Source organism: Populus euphratica, unplaced genomic scaffold, assembly GCF_000495115.2.
Source record: "Populus euphratica unplaced genomic scaffold, PopEup_1.0 scaffold953.1, whole genome shotgun sequence".
Taxonomy (NCBI): domain Eukaryota; kingdom Viridiplantae; phylum Streptophyta; class Magnoliopsida; order Malpighiales; family Salicaceae; genus Populus; species Populus euphratica.
The window spans coordinates 26,440-47,744 of NW_011500468.1; the positions used below are offsets into that span (position 1 = coordinate 26,440).

Sequence of the window (21,305 nt, forward strand, 5' to 3'; positions counted from 1 at the left end):
TTTCATAATTAGGGCTAATGTATTGGAGGATATGGAAACTATAATGGTGAGATTTTTAAATGAGGGAGGTCACGATATTGCCAATATTATTCAATTACAACATTATGTTAAGTTAGAAGTTATGGTTTATAAGGCAAATAAGGTGGAAAGACAAGTAAAATGTAAGAGTAATATACGATAAATAAGTAATTTAGGTTTTTTTTTTAATCATAGAGGTCGAATTATAGAAGAGAAAAGGCTACCTATCTAAGGCCTAGCATTAACATAAAAGCCAAACCTTCCAAGGTTAAAAAGAAAGTCATTGTTGATTCTAAAGGTAAAAGGAAAACTCAACCTACTCGTAACCATGATATTAAGTGTTTTAGGTGTTTAAAAGTTGGATACTTAGCATTGCAATGTCTAAAAAAGCAAGCTATAATTTTACAAGATCAAAGAGAGATTGAATCCGAAAGTGACATATACAAAGATGATGAGATGCCACAACTTAAGAATTGTAGTGATAGGGATGTAGAGTATTGGGTTAAGGGTGAATCGTAAGCACTTTAGCGTACGCTTAATGTTCAGATCAAGAAAATGACATGAAGTAGTAAAGGGAGAATATTTTCCATACGAGAAATTATATCAATAATAAGGTATATAATGTGATTATAGATAGTGGGATTTATGCTAACATTTCCAGTATTATAATTATTAGGAAATTGAATATGAACAATATATATATTGATCACATGTAAGAAATTTTATAGATCAAAACAAAACTAAGTTGCCAGCAAGTTAGAATATATAAGCATATATAAATAAAAGGAACATGCTTCCTTGAACACCAATATAGTCATCAATACATGACAAGTTGAAACCAATTACAATATAGACCACAATAAAAAATACAATCCAGCATAGTTGGTAACAAAATCATGGGAAACCACTCTACAGATAGAAAACATTAATAGCAAGCCTAAAGAGCAAACAACCAACACTTACATTCAATAACCATAAGTGGAAAAATCCCCTAATTCACCAATCATAATGAGGGAGTAGGGGGATCCGAGTCTTCAGGCCTCTCCATAATCTTGCTAGCAACTTCAGACTTAAAACCAAAACTTGTGCCTATAAATATAGTAGCAGTATTAGCAGTTAGAGACTTCCCAACTCTGCTTTAAGTCATGTATTGTTGATTAGTACTGAAAATGTATTTTTATCAAGGTTTTATATTATTATTTTGCACTTGAAGTATCAATATCTCCTTAACCAAAACATGTTTTTATAATAACATATCTAATAATATAAGATACCTTTAATTTGTGATAAATTTTCATCTTAAATGCAGGCCTATCACATAAATAAAAGGATTGATTGATGAGTTTAAGTACTAAAATTGAAAGGATAAAGAGATGACCAAATTTAGAAAAGAGATGCTAGTATAGTTTAAACTGAAACACTGTTCGGTAATTGAGTCATATCTAGAGTTGTAGATCTCAAATTTAAGTCTACTTTATATGAATGGAAAGGTAAGATAAAGGCCTATAACTTTCATGTGGAGGTTTGGTTTTAAAAAGGTCATTTTCATATCCAAATTATAACAACAATGAAGAACTCCGAATCTGTCCTACAACCCAAATACTATTCAGTGTTTAGCCTATATCTTGAGTACCAGAAGTCCAAATGACCTTAATTTTTTTCCTAGAAAGCTGAGAAAATTTCCTAGAACTTTCATATAGAGGTCTGGTTCAAATTATGATGTTATCAATGATGTTTTATTCAGACAAAAGAAGATAAGGATTGTCACCAAGTTAAGAGTTGACCACCCACTCATCAATTAGTTATCAAATCAATAGTTTTTAATTTTGGCTTATAAAAGGAGGTATTTGCCATGCATTTAGGCATCTTAGTTTCCAAATCAAGATCATGCTCTTGCTTTCTCTTTTTGTATTTTTGTTTATGCCTTTTAATTCCTTGTCTTTACTTAGTTAACTTTTATCTTATTTATGTTCTTATCTTGTTTATTTATGTTTTTCTTTTTCATTATGTTTAGCTAAGTTTATTATGTCAAGGTGAAAAGGTTACACTAATGGTGTAAGAATAAGTATAGTGTAAACTCAACATGGACTTTAATATTTGATACTAACATGTTTTGTATTTGTTATCTTATTCCCTTTTAATACTTTCCTTGTTAAATGATTAATCTAGATTTATGTTGTATAACACTTGGTACAACAAATACTTGACATTTTCATAGCCCAACGGTATGGTATAACCTACATTTGTGCTATGAAAGGAACTTGATTTGTTGTTAATATAAGTTATAATCATGAATGCCTGACAATATTTACAAGTATTAGCATTATTCAAATAAGATAACTAATGTAATCATGTTAACAATTCATAATCCAATTGGAACCTCTTTTGTATGTGGTTTCTAGTTGAATAATAAGAGTTTATACTATACTTGTTTGAAATACCATTAGTGGATTCTCTAACCTTGACATTTATTATTATTATTGTTAATTCTTATATTAATATTTCATCTCAAAGTGCTCATCAACTTTTTCTTTTTCTCTTTCTTTTTCTTCTTCTATTACTACTACTACTAGTATTATTATTATTACTACCATTTTTATTATTGTTGTTGCTGTTGTATTGTTGTTATTTATAATTTATACAATTAACCTCTCTATAGTTTGATCTTAGTCTTGCCGAGTTATTTATCACTTCGATACTCCTATACTTAGGAGAAGACATCAATCTTTTGGTCGTGTCAATTGTCTCCTACCTTTATTAGCATCCTTATTCTTAACTATAGTTATATCATGATGCACTATATTCGGAGAAGCACATACTAGAGATGGTAAAGAGGTTATAACTGGAACACCAGTTGTAATCTTGACCTTTTTTCTTCCGTAGACTTCCACCCAATTATCAACCACTACGGTAACCTCAGCACATATAGGATTTATATTGGGTTCACCTTGAGGCATTTCATTATCCTGCAGATGATAATGATCCACTTTAGTTGTCTCTGTAGAAGGCCCCAAACCAAAAGCAGTTGGACTCACCTGTATAAGAATGGGGTCAGATAGAGAATGCTTCCTTTTTTTGTGTCTCCCTACCCTGTTACAAAAAGATTCAACATGGCCAAGCAAACGACAATGCTTGCAAAACTGAAGAAGTGATTTATAGACAATAGACTACAGTAGGGGCAATCCATTAGGTAGCACAATATTAATGGTGGTTGCCAAAGCTAAGAGCAAATCCACAGTAATGAAGACTCTAGCATAGAAGAGCCTGTACATAAAAGAGGTGAGGAGATCACATTAAATCGGTTGGCCAATAACACTTGCAATCTTTGACAAATAAGTTGGAGACCAACATTGAAATGGGAGATTAGAAAACCTCACCCAAATTGGGATTATAGACATGTCAATAGCTGCAAAATCAAAGAATTCTAGCATAGATTTTAAGATCAATGGCCTTCCAAAAACATAGTATGGACCTCTAGATAGAACAACAATCTTATCATCCTCAGAATGAAATGTATATATCAACCATCCAGAGTTATAAACAATTAACTTAGTAGAAAATTTCCAAACATCGGAAATAAGGTTGTTTAAAGCCATTTAGCTAGTGAATTTACCTGCAACATAGCCAATAATAAATAATTTTCGAATGTCCCTAGTGTGCTATAGATCATCAGCCAACAAAGGGATAAAATGCTGAAAAAGACACATCATGGTCTGGTTATAGAACTCGGTGAGGACCATGTGGAGAAGCACTTACCCTAATAGTGCCCTCGTTACAATCTTAAGGATTCTCAACACTTAGTGAAGCAACACCCAATGAGGTAGAAACCACCGAGGGTCGCGGTGCCAACTGAGCTGGCCAAGAATGCTAAAATGTTCAAAATCATAGCCATCACTAGGCTCGAAGACATGATCATCAAAATGGGATTCAACTAGAATAGGGTCTAGGTTAGAATGACCCACTTATTAGGAGCAGCACATGAAGGAATTCAACTAGTAGAAGCCATATGAGGGAAAAGCCCTTTAGAGCTAGAACTATAAGGGTCAAGGGCTCATGGGAAAGGTATAATTAAGGTAGGAGTCTTATCTTGCAAGGTGAGTGAGCTTCTACAAGTTTGAGCCCTAATTCTATGAGAAGAAGTAAATAGAGAGCAAGGAAACTGACAGTGACAATCTTATTATGCAAATCAAAGTAATGAATACTTATTCTTTGGTTTAGCCATAGGGCATAACAAATGAAATAATAAACAACTAGATAAACTAACCCATCTAAAATACCAAGACAAATGCAGCTGCCTTGAAGGGAACTCTCGCAAGGGAGAGAGAAAATTTAGAGAAAGATACTCGAGAGCTCTTTCTTGAATCTGAACAATATTAAACATTATGGACCTTATAGGCTTTAAAATTTTATATGCATGTAGTGAGGTAAATGTTATAAAATAGGTTTTGATGTTATTTTCAATTAGGAAGTATTCTGACGAGGCTTTGTCTGACGTGGTTCCTATGTATACAAGTCACTCTTTTTTATTGGGGCATTCATGTTAGTTTGATAAGAAGGTAACAAATTATGAGTTTAGGAATAGATACTCTTGTAAAAGATGGGAAATTCATCACACTTGTACCATTATCACTTAAATAAATCTGCAAAGACCAATTAAAGTTAAAAAGAGAAATTGAGGTTGAGAGGAGTAAAACTACAAGTGAGGCGATGAGTATAGATATAAAAAAAATGGAAACCATAAGAGAGATAGGAATTATAGATTTAGCCAAGAAAGGAAAATAATAGTTTTGACTAATAATGGAGATAAAACAAGAGCCAATGTTTTATATCTAGATTTTTATGCAAAGACAAGTGAGATCAAAAGTTTTTTTTTTGTTCTAACACTAATGAACTTGATATTTGTATTCCTATTATGGTTGCTTCTTTATTACATGATTTTAAAAATGTGTTTCATGATAATAAATTATTAAATAATGTTGTTTTTATGGCATTTATAATATGAGCCTAGAGGGTAAAAACCTTGAAATCTACAAATAAGATAGAAACAACCCAAGAAAACTAAAATTAGATTGAAGATTTTTCACTACACAATAATTACAAGAATTAAAATACCAAAGCTATTGGATGAAAGAACCCCAACTCTTTGATTATAAATAATCAAGAACTAAAGGTATAAAGAAAAACACTCCAAATATAGTTAATTTTTGATAAATCCAAAAAAATTCTAAAGAAGAACCTAAAGTATAAGCAATCTTTAATACATAAAATATTAGTTTAAAATCAAATTTTGTAAAAGAACCTAAATACAAGTTAAATAATACTATTTATATTAGGTAAAAAAATGCCCTAAAAATGTCTAGAAAAATAATAAAAGAGTAATAATACAAATAGGAAAAGTAATCCTAAATCAATAATGGAAATAATATAAATCTTACACAGTAACTTCTAAATCTTATTGCAAGGCCTTTTTAATAGTTGATTACTATGAAAAATAACTTTATAGAGAACAGTGCCTTTAAAATCTTCTAGCAAAATTCAATCTAACCAATGATCAAACCAAAAGTGAATGCTTGTTAGAATAATATTTTCCATTAAAAAAAACAAGCCCAAAATTGCCTTTAATATCTTTGAATAATAAAAATTATTGTTGCATAAGAAATCCTTGTAAAATAAAGATTGTTGTCTGATTTATCTTGTTGGAAACTAAGAAATCCTTGTATAAATAAAGATTTCACATGTAATTAAATCTTTGACTAGTAAAAATCCATAAATCATATAGAAACAATCTTTTTTTTAAATTTTCTTGTGTGCCGATGTATTTTAATATTGATTTCAAACATGTTCTATCTCACTTAGATGAACTACGCCTACCAAATATGAATAAAAATCTTGAGATGTTAAGTTCTCATCCCAACTAAAATCACAAAAAAAATCCAAATTATAGCTTCAAATATAGTCTAAATAGTACATAAAGGTCTAATATGGTAAATTTGCAATTTGTTAACCCAAACATCTAGAATCAACCTAGTCAATTTCGTTTAAATTATCTTAGTTTTAAACCTTTTACTAGGCCCAATTTGTAACTCTAATGGAGTATATGGTGATGCTAACTGATTTGCATCAATTTATCTTTATACTTCTAGTTATTGAATCTTTATATTCAATAAATTGGAGTTTTTCATCCAATAACTTTAGTTTCTTAGTTCAAGTAATCATTGAGTTAACTTTCTTGGGTTGTTTTTATCTAGTTTGTGGGTTTAGAGTTTCTTATTTTTTGGGTTCACCATAGTTGATAATAGAATAAGACTCTAAAATTAGATTATATCTATCTATTTATCTTTAAATTTTTTAGTTTTTTATTTGTTGTTTATTTATTCTTGACTTTTATGGCAACCTTATAATATAAAAAGTAAAAGTCTTTATCAAGAATTAGCTACTACTAAAGAGAAGTTTTTAGTTTGCCTTAAATATTGCAAGTACACTGTTTAGTCATTGGGTCATATCTAGAGCTATAGATCTTAGATTTCAGTTTGGTTTATATGGTTGAAAAGATAAGAAATAGGCCTACAATTTTTATGAGTAGGGAAAACCCAAATCTGCTGTTTTCAAATTCAAAGTTAGGCCACAAAAGAAAAGTTAGAATCTGTTCTGCAATTCAGCCCAAACACTACTCAGAGTTTTACCCATAGTGAGACTTCTAGAAGGCTAAATGATGTGAAATTTGGTAGATGAAAGGAAAAGACAATTTCCAACAACTGTCATGAAGAAGACCTACTTAAATTTTGATGGTATAAATGATATTTCATCCAGAGAAGAGCTTTGAGACTATCCATCACATCCACCAACAGCGCTACTCAATCTTTTAGACATATCTCTATTTGTAGTACTCCAAATGCTCTGATATATGGTGAGTGGAAGGAAAAAATAATTTCTAACAACTTTCAAGAAGAAAACTTTGCTAAATTCTGAAAGCTCGTCATTATCTATATTGCTACCTAAAAGAAATAGGCCTAAAGGTTGTAGATTTAAAAAGAGCGCTCTAAATGTCAAGAGAAAGCAATATTTAGTAATTAACTTTGCCACCACAAAGGTACCAACTAAAGTTAAGAGGAGTGATCATGCAACACTGACCGATATTCAAAATGGTGAAAGAAAAAGCCATCCATAAAAGAGTGACAAGAAAAAGTGTATTCATTCCCTAAATTAGATATATATAGGATGCTAGATAACTTACTTGAGGCAAATCTCATCATATTACCACTTGATCAGCCATCTAATAAAGGAGTGTTTTATGTTAAAAGATAAGATAATGAGGCTACATGAGAATAATGATATTGTTTTCGATGATGAAATAATCGCTTCTAATATCACAATCATAATGCATTTAAGTCCACACCAATCTCCCCTTATAATAAGTTGTGGATCTTTTGAACTTATAGCACCCGGTGTCATTTTACCTATAAGCTTTACTATATTCTTAAGTCAAGCTTCATATATATCCCTTATACCTTGAGTTAGTGACTCAAAGCCTAATTCATCGAGGAATGTGACAATAAGTGATGGACTTTAGTCACACATCAAAAAGAAAGGAACAAATGCAAACGTATGATAAAATCAACTACAATAAGAATCTTGATGGTGAAGAAGACAATTGATGAGTCAATGCGTCGAAAGATGCATCGGAAGTTTATATTAGTTAGAAATAAGGTTTTTCCAACTAAAAAATTAAGAAAACCAATTCCATTGAATGAGTTAATGCCAATGGAGCTAAGATGATTGTTAAAGTAAGTTAACAAAAAATATTAAAATAATATATTTATATTTTGTGTGATTGAAAGCTAATAAAATCATAAATGTTATAAAAACATGTTCAAAATATATTTAAAAATCTTAATAATAAAAAACCAATTTCAATCATTTTTTTCATGAATAATTTATTATTAGTATAATCATTTTAAATCAGATACATAATAATTGATTTTTTTTTAAAATTCAATAAAAAAATTATAATAGTATTTAAAAACCAAGTTAAAACCAAAAAGTTAGTGAATTTGATAATTTTTTTTGAAGTATCAAATAAAAACAAGAAAAAAAATTAAAAGGTCAGGCCTAATGCCTGACCCTATTTTATTTTTTTTATTCCCTTATTTATTTTGAAAATATATGACCTATTTTTAAAATAATTAATAATGAAAGTTAATTTTAACACATGGCTCTTTCTCATTGGCTATGCCATTGGGTCCCTTTATGTTTTTCTAAAAGAAAAAAAATTATCAAGTAAATAATTAAATCTATTAAATATTTTATTTATTTTCTTCATTGGTATTTCCTTTCTATTTACGCGCTACATATTGGGTTGGAAGACCTTTTGCTCTCCTGTGTGGTGATTTTTTTTATTTAATTAATAATGTCTTAAAATATTATTAATTAAAATTCTTTTCTAGAGTAGTTAAGAATAATATTTAAGATAATGATCTTCGAGGATATAATTATTTTGTGATAAAACAAGTGCTTATATAATATATAATATATATTGTATGGATTGAACTTCCTTCGATGATGTGCAATGAGATCATTGGAAGGAGACAGAATCTAGCATGACATTCAATGAACCTATTTTTTAAAAATATCCAAACAAAGATCTTAAATTAAAATAATGGGCTCATCTATTTTAAAAAAAAATAGGAATAAGAAAAAAATATTTTTCAGTTTAAATAAAAATATATTCTCAAATCTAATTTTACTTACCCGGAGAATTGATTCTTAAATCTTTGTAAGTAGAATAATTTTAAAAAGTAGGAGAAAATCCTTTTATTTTTATTAAAAAAAAAGGTTAAAATCTTCCTTTTCTGATTCTATTTTTCCTCGTAATAAAATATATTTAAAAAACAAAGCAAGCTGCAGCGGCATATGGCGCGGCTCGCTTTTCTGCAAAATATAGAGGCCTAGACGACGTCGCTTTCGTTTCAAGCTCCAAGTCGCCGAAACTTTCCACTCTCTAGTCTCAGAAAGTCTATAGTTAATGCTGCGCACCCAACCACCACCTTTCCAAGAGAGATTCAAGTCTCTCTCGCAACCCGATAACGACCACAGAGAAGGAAGCGAAGTCTACGACGGCGTAGGAAGGGGCAACCGGAGGGATCTCTCCCACGTCGACATAACACAATAAATTGGATTTCTTGGATTCTATTGTGGTCAGTTACCCTCTGATCCTGTTCTTTTTTTAAGATTTTGAAATTAGGGTTTGCCTGTTACAGCAACATGGAATTGATTTGATTTGACTTGCTAATTGAGTTTTTATTCGGTTGTCTGGAATAGGTTTTAAACTGGTGGATTGAGTTAGTGAGAGTACATCATTTACTCAATTTGTCCTCTTCCTTGAAAAACTTATTCCAAGCATAAATGCGCGAGAGAAAGAGGGAGAGAGAAGGGCGTTAGTGAGATTAATTCTTAACGGGTCAGTTCCGAGGCAAATCTCTAATTTTAATTGGTTGTATAGTTCATTTATGTTGCTTAAAGCTTTCCAAACGCTAGAACTGGGTGAATGGTGTTGAAATGATTTCATTTCTACTCAAATCTTAAGTTTCCATACAGCTTGCTAGGAAATGAAGTCTGAATTTTGCAATTAGAGTTTCAGTTCTTAGAAATATGATGCTTAGATTCTTCATTTCCTTTTCTTTTTATCAGTATTTGTGTAATTGAGAATTTTGTGTTCTTTCAGGCATGTGAAAAGAGGAATTTTTGTTGCAATTGAGGGTGTGGTGGGGTTAAAATTTCTCAATTAAAGAGAAAATTCCCTAAAGATGGAGTCTTGCAATTGTATTGAACCACAATGGCCAGCTGAGGAGCTGTTGATGAAGTATCAATATATATCGGATTTCTTCATTGCACTAGCCTATTTCTCTATCCCTTTAGAGCTCATTTACTTTGTTAAGAAATCTGCTGTCTTTCCTTATAGATGGGTGCTTGTCCAGTTTGGTGCTTTCATAGTTCTTTGTGGTGCAACTCATCTTATTAACTTATGGACTTTTAACATGCATTCACGAACTGTGGCAGTTGTGATGACCACAGCCAAAGTTTTGACTGCTGCTGTGTCTTGTGCCACTGCGCTTATGCTTGTGCATATTATTCCTGATCTTTTGAGTGTTAAGACTAGAGAACTGTTTTTGAAAAATAAAGCTGCAGAGCTAGATAGAGAGATGGGTCTGATCCGTACACAAGAGGAGACTGGTCGGCATGTGAGGATGTTGACTCATGAAATCAGAAGCACTCTTGACAGACATACCATATTAAAGACTACTCTTGTTGAGTTGGGCAGGACACTGGCATTGGAAGAATGTGCCCTGTGGATGCCAACTCGTACTGGGTTGGAGCTTCAACTTTCCTACACTCTTCGTCAGCAGAACCCTGTTGGATATACCGTTCCTATCCAGCTTCCAGTGATTAATCAAGTATTCAGCAGTAACCGTGCTATGAAAATTTCGCCAAATTCTCCAGTGGCTAGACTACGGCCTCTTTCTGGAAAATATATGCCTGGAGAGGTGGTTGCTGTTCGTGTCCCACTCCTCCATCTTTCTAATTTCCAAATTAATGACTGGCCTGAACTTTCTACCAGACGCTATGCTTTGATGGTTTTAATGCTTCCATCAGATAGTGCAAGGCAGTGGCATGTTCATGAGTTGGAGCTTGTTGAAGTAGTTGCTGATCAGGTTTAAATTTTCTTATTTGTCTAACTTTTCATGGTTACATAATCACCTTTCCTTTTCCATTTTTCTAGGAAATTGCTAAATGGAATCTCCACATTGCATTCCACTTGCATCTGCTTCACTTCTTATAGCTTTGCATAGATTGAGTTTCCAAAGGATGCCCTCCAAGAAGGATTTTCAAATCTCATTTTAAACCAAAAAGAAATATAGTTCATCAGATCAATGTTGCTGCTATGTTTTCCATCAAATGCTAGAAAAGCATTCACAGCTTGTCAGTGAGTGTGTAATTTGAACAAAGTAAATGAAAAGAGACATGCTATCTCTGGTGCCTTGCCATTTGTTAACACTAGAAAGTAATTTGCAGCTTGCACCATACCATTTAAAGAACGATAGCCTCAATTTGTTTCTAACTTATAAATTTTGATGTCAAACCAGGTGGCTGTTGCTCTGTCACATGCTGCTATCTTAGAAGAATCAATGAGGGCAAGAGACCTTCTTATGGAGCAGAATGTTGCTCTTGATCATGCCAGGAGAGAAGCAGAAACAGCAATTCGTGCTCGCAATGATTTCTTGGCAGTTATGAACCATGAGATGAGAACTCCAATGCATGCAGTTATTGCACTTTCCTCCTTGCTGCAGGAAACTGAACTGACACCTGAGCAGCGTCTAATGATTGAGACAATTCTTAGAAGTAGTAACCTTCTGGCTACTCTTATAAATGATGTATTAGATCTTTCGAGGCTTGAAGATGGCAGCCTTCAACTTGACTTAGGAAGTTTTAATCTTCATGCAGTATTCAGGGAGGTAAGATATATGTCATCTCACCAAATTTTTCAGATTATACTGTAAATATTAGTTGCATAGAATTCATAAAACTTTTGTTGGATTTGGGTTGGTGAATATGATGCTTATTTCCGCATTGCAGGTTCTTAATTTGATCAAGCCTATCGCATCTGTTAAAAAGTTGCCTGTAACCTTAAATGTAGCTCCAGATTTGCCAGAATATGCCATTGGTGATGAAAAGCGATTAATGCAAACTATTTTAAATGTTGTTGGTAATGCTGTGAAGTTCTCAAAAGAGGGAAGCATCTCAATCACTGCATTTGTTGCAAAATCAGAATCTTTAAGAGACAGTCGAGCTCCTGACTTTTTTCCAGTGCCAAGTGATAATCACTTTTATTTGCGTGTACAGGTTAATTCCTCTGATGCTCAACTAAGATCTTTTTCCTAGCAAGGGTGAATTTTCTGTTCTAGGGGTTGGTTATGAATAGCTTTTATCTTGGTATAGGTAAAAGATGCAGGACAAGGAATTAACCCTCCAGATATTCCCAAGTTATTTACAAAATTTGCACATGCTCAAACTTTGGCAACCAAAAATTCCAGCGGCAGTGGACTTGGCCTTGCAATTTGTAAGAGGTAATTCATTTTGGTTGTTTTTATAGACACAATTTTGTATTAGAGCATGAAGTGACTTTTATTAGACATTTTATACTGTGGTTTGACTTTCTCAATTCTACTGCCATTGAAGTTCACTATTATATCTAAATCTTGTATGTTTGTGATCAGGTTTGTAAATCTTATGGAGGGACATATTTGGATTGAAAGTGAAGGTCTAGGCAAGGGATGCATGGCTATCTTCATTGTAAAGCTTGGGATCCCTGAGAACACAAGTGAATCTAAGAACCCATTCCTACCTAAAGCAAATCATGGACAGACAACTTTTCCAGGACTCAAAGTTCTTGTCTTGGATGATAATGGGTCAGTAAAATTGCAACTTTATCATTCTTAGTATGTCAATTTCAAGTTTATGCCACGCTACCTTCTTAAGAATTTAATTATAATTAGGGTGGGGTGGGATGAATAGTGTCAAGTACAAAACAGAGGTTTGCATTTGTGGGCACTATGATGGTTAAAATAGTAAATACAAAATTCTCATGAAAAAAAGTATACTAGGATGGGTACAAAGATATGAAACAAAATAAGAAAGAAGAGTCAAGAAAATTGTTATATGGTAGGGTGATAAAAGGGAGTTTGCAATAAAGGATGCCATCTTCATCCAAGAGAATAAAAACAACATCAATCCAGCCAAGGATGACAAACTCAATTGGATATTTGAAATCATAGGGGAAGCCCTAGAAGCAGAACAATACGAGGATTTTTTTTTTAGAAAACCCACTCTATCTGAAATCAGCATTTTTTATAGTCAAACACAACTATCAGCAAAATCAGACAATGTCATAAAGTTTCCTACAAACTCTTAAACCCGTTAGAAGGAAATACTCCAAACTTTTTGGACAAATAGTGGCTTGCAAAAGATTCTAAATTTCTAACGGTCCTATTCAACAGGCTTTATCAAGTGCCAAAACAGATTACTTTTAAGTGTGCTTCTATAAAGCACATGACGTTCACATCAAGAGATAATGCCATAGATAATGCTTTATTTGTTCATTCATTGTTAGTTTATAGAGTTCAGAATTCAAAAAGAGAAATTAAAATTTCTTTAGCTTTCCTCTGTTTGTTCATGAACAAGAAAAGAAAAGAAAAAGACTGGGGAAGGAGTCTAAATCAATTGAAATTAATGAATCTTGCAATATAGATGCCGATTGGAGGATGTTAAGTTTTTTTTTTGAACGTGAACCGGTAAGAATCCTAGAATCCACAAAGATGAAAGAAGAAAGCAAAAATCAGATTAAAAAAAACCAAACCCAATAATGACCTAAAACAAGGACCTAAAATAAGGAATCGAAGTTATTAGATAAAAACTCCAATACTAAATAAATTATATAGGCTGCCACATGTTGTCCCAAAAAGAGTTGAGGAAAACAACCACCCTTGTTTAATTAATGCTGTTGTCGACTATGGAGAATTAAGGAATCAAAGAATTAATGTTGTTGCCACATGTCCCAAAAAAGGCTGCCGACTTTTTTAATATTCTTGCAAAATAATAATTCCAATCCCGCCACCTGTGTACTTGTAAATAAGGATACCTTGCTAATTAATTCCCTAATTCTGCCGCTTCTAATGTCCCTGTAGAATAAAGAAGCTGTCTTGCTTTTAGGAAATCCATAAACCAAAAGGAAAGATAATCCTAAACCAATTTGAAAAATTATGCAATTTTTGCACAGTAGCTTCTAGGCTTTTTTGTAGGGCTTCTCAAAGTTTGATTACTGTGAAATCTTAACTCTATATAAAATAAGGTCTTTTGAATCGTCTGGTAAAATCTCACCTCAATCCAATAGTTGGAAAATAGCGTTCCAATAGTTGGAAAATAGCGTTTGGAAATGTGGGCCAACCTGCTTTTCGAAAAAAATTAAAATTTTGTTTTTTGTTAAAAATTATTATTATTTTTTATATGTTTTGGATCGTTTTAATACTTTGATCTCAAAAATAATTTTTAAAAAATAAAAAAAATATTATTTAGATGTATTTTGGAATTAGAAGCACTTTAAAAAATAATCGCAATCACACTCCCAACACTTCCAAACAAACATGTTAGTGTAAAACTGTGCATTAAAAAAAAAAAAAAAAAAGCTCAAAACCACATTTCCATGTTGAACCGTGCATGAATTACATTAATCAAGGCTTGATCACCTCTCGTTTGAAATCTTGAAGCTTACCTTAAATATATTGAATTAGCCCATTGAAAGCTTTTTTAATTTTCTTGGCCCACGACCTTGCAGTTAGCCCAATCAGCACCTCTAATAGATTCTTTCGGGGTGCTTAGTTTTAGTCAAATCAAATACCAGCTTCTCCAGACCCATCAAAATTCTTTAAAGTAAGTGAGACTTGTTGAAACATTAAGGGAAGGTGTATAATACAAAATGGTGTATTGGGAAGGGGCCTTGACTTGAGGGGATTAAAGCAACAGAGTTAGGTGGGACAGTAGCAGTGTCTAAAATGAGACAACTATATTTGATTGAAAAGTCTCTGGAGGATTAATATAATAGGTCCAATTGCCACGTACATGGAACAAAAAGCAGCCTCTTTATTCTTTAATGTTTTGGGGCATGCGTGTTCTTGTTTAACAAGACTCCAATGCTGCTTTGGCCGGTAATCATGTGGTTGAAGAGCTAACTTTTCCCATAGTATGTAAGGTATAGAGAGTTCTAATTTATACGAGTGTTATAAAAGTGGCTATGCCCCTCAGCCCCTCAACAGACATGGTTTAACATGAACCATTGAAATTAAGAATCAAGTTGAATTTAAATAAAGACTGGGTTGAATTTATGTCTTGTATCTTTTTGTTGGACATAGTTTTGAGAGTTTAGCAGAACAAACCATGTTTGAAGCATGTAAGAGAATGCCAAACTTGTTTGTGGCTTTCAGGGTTAGCAGGATGGTGACCAAGGAACTTCTTGTTCACCTGGGGTGTGATGTGACAACTGCAAGTTCAAGAGATGAGTGCCTACTTGTGGTTTCTCAAGACCACAAGGTAGTGTGTATGGATGCAGGCATGCCTGATAGTTTTGAAGCTGCTGTCCGTTTGCATGAGAAATTTACTAAACGGCACGAAAGGCCGCTAATAGTGGCACTTACTGGAAACACAGACAAAGTGACCAAGGAGAACTGCATGAGGGTCGGTATGGATGGCGTTATACTGAAACCTGTTTCTGTTGACAAGATGAGGAGTGTTTTATCAGAGCTCCTTGAGCATCGGGTTCTGTTTGAAGCAATGTAAGTGGTGGTGATAGAAAAAAAGCACTAATTGGAGAGAAGCAAAACACGCAAGTCATCTTCTGCCTTTTTTGCGTGTGCATGCCATAAAAGCATCGCATCAATAGAGTGAAGTGGAGCCCTGGCAAAAACAATACCAACGCTTCATTGCTAAAAGCTAGTTCATGTATCATTCTGTGCATCTACATGTAAAGTCCCGGGCAGAAAAAACAGTCCCGGATTTGGGGAAATCTGAGTGTCCTTGAAAATGATTTTCTTTTTTGTTGTTGTCGATAATTTGTGAAACAAACTGGTATCATATAATCAAATTTCATTTTGAAGGCATAAATATCATTTGACATCTTCTTTGGTGTATCGTGTACTGATTAATGGTCGTTTTTTCTTTTTTGAAAAGATAATCATGGGTGAGACCTGTTATGCTTATGCCCCTGACTTTCCTATTTTTGTTTTTGAATGCACGCTGCAGTGTGGCGTTCTTTTCCTTTCTCACGAGCATGAAATAACTAAGCCTATGCAATATAACAAAATAAAGAGGGAGAAATCGTGGACAGGTTTTTTTCTATCGGAACGACTTAAAAAGTTTATAATATTTCTTTTGGAGTCGCTTTTCTACGAGCTGACACAGCCACTATTCTGAAACAAATAAAATCTAAAAATTCCGTTCACTTTGTCTTGTAAAAATAATTACTTCATACTTGCAGCCTGAGACTCTGTGCTGAAAGAGGCTCGTTTCATTTTAGGTTGCCAAACTGAAAGTCGATCCGCACCTTCCCTTTGAAGCATAGCTTCAAACTGGAATGTTGCCTTCAAATTACTATCGGGATGTGCACTGTGCTTCTTGTCATCATCAAGGGAACTGGAGATGTTTCATATAGACCTCGCTCAAAGCAAGCATCTTTACTTGAGCAAGTAGTAATTTCATTAGTATATTTCCATTATGTATGAGGAAGGCCTTAGGTATACAGTAAATGTATATGGTATTTACATCAACATCAAAGGGGTATTGCCAGGCTACTGCTAATCTTCCATGTCAGAATCAATTGGGCAGGATCCATCATCCACATTGGCAAGGGGGTTATATAAATGCGAGCTAGGATCCATGCATCCTGAGACTAGATCAAGATCGCAACGATCACCCTGCAAGAAAGTTTCATTTGTGAAATTGAAAGTCAATTTGTCATATTTCAAGAAAAATGGAAGCAAGGAAACCGAGACAGATGAAACAATGAATACACTTACCCCCTCAATGGATAAGTTGCCGATCATAGCACATCTTGTAACAATGATATCTGTATCCGGAAAAATTGCTTTTTCGCACGCACCTTCTTTACTCAACTCTTCTGCCAGGCCCTGTCAAAATGGAAACGTCTTTTGTTTGTTCCTTTTATCTCAATTTGTGGCTAAATTGGTCAGAATTGAATCACTTATTTAACATGTTATAAGCAATGTCAAAATGAGCGAAGTCTTCTAGATTTATGCAAATAATCTCCCAGCTTTCTTATATATTCTGGTATAAGGAAACCTGGGAATTTGATGTTTTTGGATACAAAGTACCTAAAGATTTGTTGTATCAACAACACTAAGATTTCATAGCATTCCAAACAACCAGCTATTACAATTTATTTAAGCACCAAAACTTCCCAAAATATATAAATCAACAAGCATCAACCAGCTATTACAATTTATTTAAGCACCAAAACTTCCCAAAATATATAAATCAACAAGCATCAACCAGCTATTACAATTTATTTAAGCACCAAAACTTCCCAAAATATATAAATCAACAAGCATCAACCAGCTATTACAATTTATTTAAGCACCAAAACTTCCCAAAATATATAAATCAACAAGCATTAGGACACGTGACAATTGAGCTAGTTACAAGCTCTAAAACTAAAAAAATTAAAAAAAAATTGATTAAACTATTCAAGATATTTGGGTTAAAAATACAAATTTATCATACTAAACATTTGTATGCTCTATGAGCTATATCTAAAGTTACGAGTGGAATTTTGCAGTGTGATTCTTATTGGGATGAAAAATATACATTGTAACTTCTAAACTATTTGATTTTGGGTTTATTTTTTTTAATGCATAATTTTACACTAATAAAAATAACTTTTAATCTAACCGTTGAATTTATTAAAATTTTTCCTAAAGATTCTAAAAGTTTTGTTTTTTATAGGATTAAAATGTTGTAACGATCAAATATCAAGAAGGACTTGCAATAATATTTAGAATCTATTGTGCAAGATTTGTATTATTTTCTTAGTTGGTTTAGGATTCTTTTTTCTATTTATATTAGTGTTTTTTTATTATGTTTCTAGCATTGTTTGGGATGTTTTACCTTATAAAAAAAGTTATTTAGCTTATATTTAGTTTTTTTTAAAACTACTTATTATTTATGAATAATATTTTGTATATAATGAGGTACCGCGTACTCTTTATTTTTCATACGTTCTTTGTAATATTCTTCCTTTTACATTAAAGGAAAGGAAAGGGTTGGATTTTTCATTCAATAACTTTGATTTTTCAATTCAACATAAAGAGATTTTCAATCTAATATTATCTTTTTTTAGATTATTTCTATGAGTAACGCCTCAATTAGTAAAATGCATGTTCTTTGTGATAAATGAATAAAACAGTCCGTGCATGTATCAGTAAAGTTCATTTATCAATTACCTTTTCTTTTCTTATCATTCAAGGTTGTCACGTTTGGGATTGACACCTAGTTATTCTCAAGGGATATATCAAAACTTTGTTTATGTGTTGGTACCTCGTTAAAGAATTCGATGGGCTTGTTTCGCCAGCCATTGTGAACTTGAAACTGCAGCCTGTAAGGACCATCCCAGTCAACTCCATTTGTGAACGAGAATATCATGTTCACAGCTGCAAAAAAGATACGACAGTTTCTTACAAGGAATTAAATGTCCCATAAAGCAATAAAATTGTGAAAATGGTACCAACCATACCATGCTTAGGAACGCATATATGGATGGTGTAAAATGGTGGATCAGCCTTCCCTCTAACTTTCCTCAGCATTGCCCTTGGCTCACCACCACACATGATGGGCTGATTAAAACCTCCTGCAAAGTAAGGGGTTGGAGATTGATTAAACAATACTTGATATCTTGAGGAAGGTGGAACCACCGAGCACTCCTTGTACGCCGAGCAGAGCACCACCATTGAAACGTAAATTCTTCTGGTATTTGAAATGATGCATGATATCGTTATGTTCAAAATGCTTTAATCTGATGCTCTATGACATTCCAAGTTACTACTTGTGGAAATTTTACAGACCCTTTATTGCAAGGAGTATTTTGTGACCCTTTCTGAGATGAGTTGAATAACAAATTACCATTAAAAGCAATCCCAAATTCTTCGTTTGGAACAAGCTTGTTTGCAGCTGGATTGTAGAAAAGCTTTAGGTTTGCCCCCTGTCAATTGATTTCAAGTTCAATATCGTTGAAACACTAGCACTACCTTCAAAAGAGAGAAAAGAATCCTGTAAGCGCTTACTTACAGAAGATGGAGGAAGGCCGTTCATGGTTTTCCAGAAGACGGGGGCACTTCCAAGTTCAAACATGGCCCATGTAGGACGTGCATACCTGGAAAGAAGTTATTACAGAATTAGAAGACCATTTCGATTCTGCTCTTTTAAAAGGAAATGATAACAAAAAAGCTGCTTTTGTAATAGAAAATTAAGCCTAACGATATGACTAATATGTCCTGTATCCTTTTTTATGCTGGTTTGCTCGTTTCTCGTTTACCCGCTCTACAAGAACGTAAGTATTGGAATGGGAAAAACTTCCTTTATGAACAGAACTGTGAGGTAGAGGCCTCTACACAATTAAGAAAAAATCCCATTAAATGGAAGGAAGAGGAAATTCATACTCCTTAACTTCCTCCATTGAAGGAGTGGCAACAGCAACAGCAGCTGCAGCAATCACTTTCCTACTAATCTTAACTGTTCTATTCTTCTTAGTCGTGCTCCGTCGCAAAGAAGAGCCGATGAAAGAACTAGCTGCAATAAGAAACATAAAAATGTCAAGCTTTTGAAGCTCAAGGTCAAAACTTGTTGCTGTACTTGTACTTGTGATGGAGATAGAACACAGACGGAGCAGCTTAGTAAAAAAAGATCAACGCACGAGGTTTGGCTAACTTGCTACTTAAATTTGAAAGCAAAAACGCCTTAAAACAATATTACAGATGAAAATACAGTGCAGTCACGGATAACCATAGCCATTTAAGATTAAAATCGGGGAAAAAGGAAAACAGCCAAATTTTTTACAAACCAAAATCCGGTCAAGCCATTCAAGTCTGATGGTAAAGTACAAGATTGCCAAAGAAATTCATGGTATTCACCATATGCTCTCATTCATACAGTTAACAAGCAGTCTCCAGTGATGATAAACAACTTAGAGCTCTTGGAACTACCTAGCAACTTGTTTGTCAGAACATCTTTCAATCGTTTTCTTGATGAAATTAAAGTAATTGTCAGTGGTTTCATCCATTCTTACCTTACCATTTCTTCCTAGTAACTACTTTGCCTACATGTCATTAATAAGATATGAGTTCAAGTATATTAGAAAAAACTACAAGATTCTCTAGGATTCTAACATGAATAAAATAAGAAAGTAACAAGGTTTTAAAGATACACTCACCAAGAGTGTTCGAGACGGATGGACTAGCATTATTAATATTAGCAGTAGTAATTGGCCTCGTGAAGACACGAGGTTGCGTCGAAATTTGAAAGATAGATGCACCCGTTGCTGCCATTTTAGTTGATTCTGCTTATACTATCAAGACAGCAAAGAATTTAAAAAAGAGAGGAAATAGCTTGAACCTATTAGTTATGAGACAGAGTATGAGATAAGGAGAGATATAGAAGGAGAGACAACCACAAGCACCAATTTTCCAAGGAAATATCTTTACAAACACACAAAGTAAGTGCATGAAAACAGACAAAAAGCAAGCAATGACCATACATTCTGCTTACACAAATATCTATATCTATGATTTTTGTCAACCCTTCCCAGGTCCCAAATCTGAACACAACCCCTTTAGCTGTGCCCCCTGCCCACAACCTCCTTTCTTCACATACTTTTCAGCGTAAATATTTATTTCCTTTTGCACAATTAAAACCACAAAAAGTGCATTTATCTATAAATAATCAAAACTTCCCAATAAATAAATAAAAATAAAATAAACAGCATCACATTCACCCTTTCTCAAGTCTCAATAGCTTTCATCACATCAGCCACACTTTCTCAAGTCTCAATATCACATCAACCACACTTAAATCTAAATCTAAATAATAGCTAAATAATCTTATTTATATTTGATAAAAACCAAAAAAATAATAATAAGAAATACTAATTCAAATAGACAAAAAATTCTAAATAAACTAGAAAAATAATACAAATCCTGCAAAACATCTTACAAGCTTTATCACAAGGCCTTCCTGAACTTTAATCAATATGAAATTTTAACTTATATAACACAATGCACTTGGGATCTTGTGGAAAAATCTCAATCTGATCTAATATTCAGATTAACAATTATGGTTGTTAGCTGATAAGTACTTAAAAGTGCATTCTTACCATGACTTTATATTATTATATTACAATTTTAGTATAATTAAATTCCCTAACTTAAGCATATTTTATAATAACAAGTTTGATAACATAAGATGACTTTAATTTATAGTAAATGGTTATTTTAAGTGTAGGTATATTGACACGACTAAAAGATTGATGTCTTCTCCCAAGTGCAGGAGTGTCGAAGTAATAAATAACCCGGCAAGACCGGGGTCGAACCACAGGGAGGTTAATTGTACAAATTATAAACAACAATTATAAACAACAATAATAGTAATAACAATAACAATAATAACAACAACAACAA

The 21,305-nt window shown here is 33.1% G+C and overlaps 2 protein-coding genes across 3 annotated transcripts; one reads left to right on the forward strand and one right to left on the reverse strand.

The window, feature by feature from the left end:
- The first annotated feature begins 8,920 nt into the window (after nt 1–8,920).
- Nucleotides 8,921–15,749, forward strand: LOC105114886 (ethylene receptor). 2 transcript variants are annotated; one of them, XM_011011593.1, is made up of 8 exons: nt 8,921–9,212; nt 9,337–9,475; nt 9,740–10,727; nt 11,160–11,528; nt 11,650–11,916; nt 12,013–12,140; nt 12,291–12,482; nt 15,051–15,749. In XM_011011593.1, the coding sequence occupies exons 3-8, from the start codon at nt 9,822–9,824 to the stop codon at nt 15,400–15,402; spliced, it is 2,214 nt and encodes a 737-aa protein (XP_011009895.1). In that variant the 5' UTR covers nt 8,921–9,212; nt 9,337–9,475; nt 9,740–9,821; the 3' UTR covers nt 15,403–15,749. The 2 variants fall into 2 exon arrangements, with proteins under 2 accessions (XP_011009895.1, XP_011009896.1); XM_011011594.1 differs by lacking the exon at nt 9,337–9,475.
- A 493-nt stretch (nt 15,750–16,242) lies between these two features.
- PIFI (post-illumination chlorophyll fluorescence increase) lies at nt 16,243–20,337 on the reverse strand. The gene is made up of 8 exons (XM_011011595.1): nt 20,063–20,337; nt 19,293–19,422; nt 18,922–19,006; nt 18,757–18,835; nt 18,371–18,484; nt 18,175–18,287; nt 16,638–16,748; nt 16,243–16,535 (listed from the first exon to the last, which is right to left on the reverse strand). The coding sequence occupies exons 1-8, from the start codon at nt 20,175–20,177 to the stop codon at nt 16,416–16,418; spliced, it is 867 nt and encodes a 288-aa protein (XP_011009897.1). The 5' UTR covers nt 20,178–20,337; the 3' UTR covers nt 16,243–16,415.
- Between the last annotated feature and the right edge of the window lie 968 nt (nt 20,338–21,305).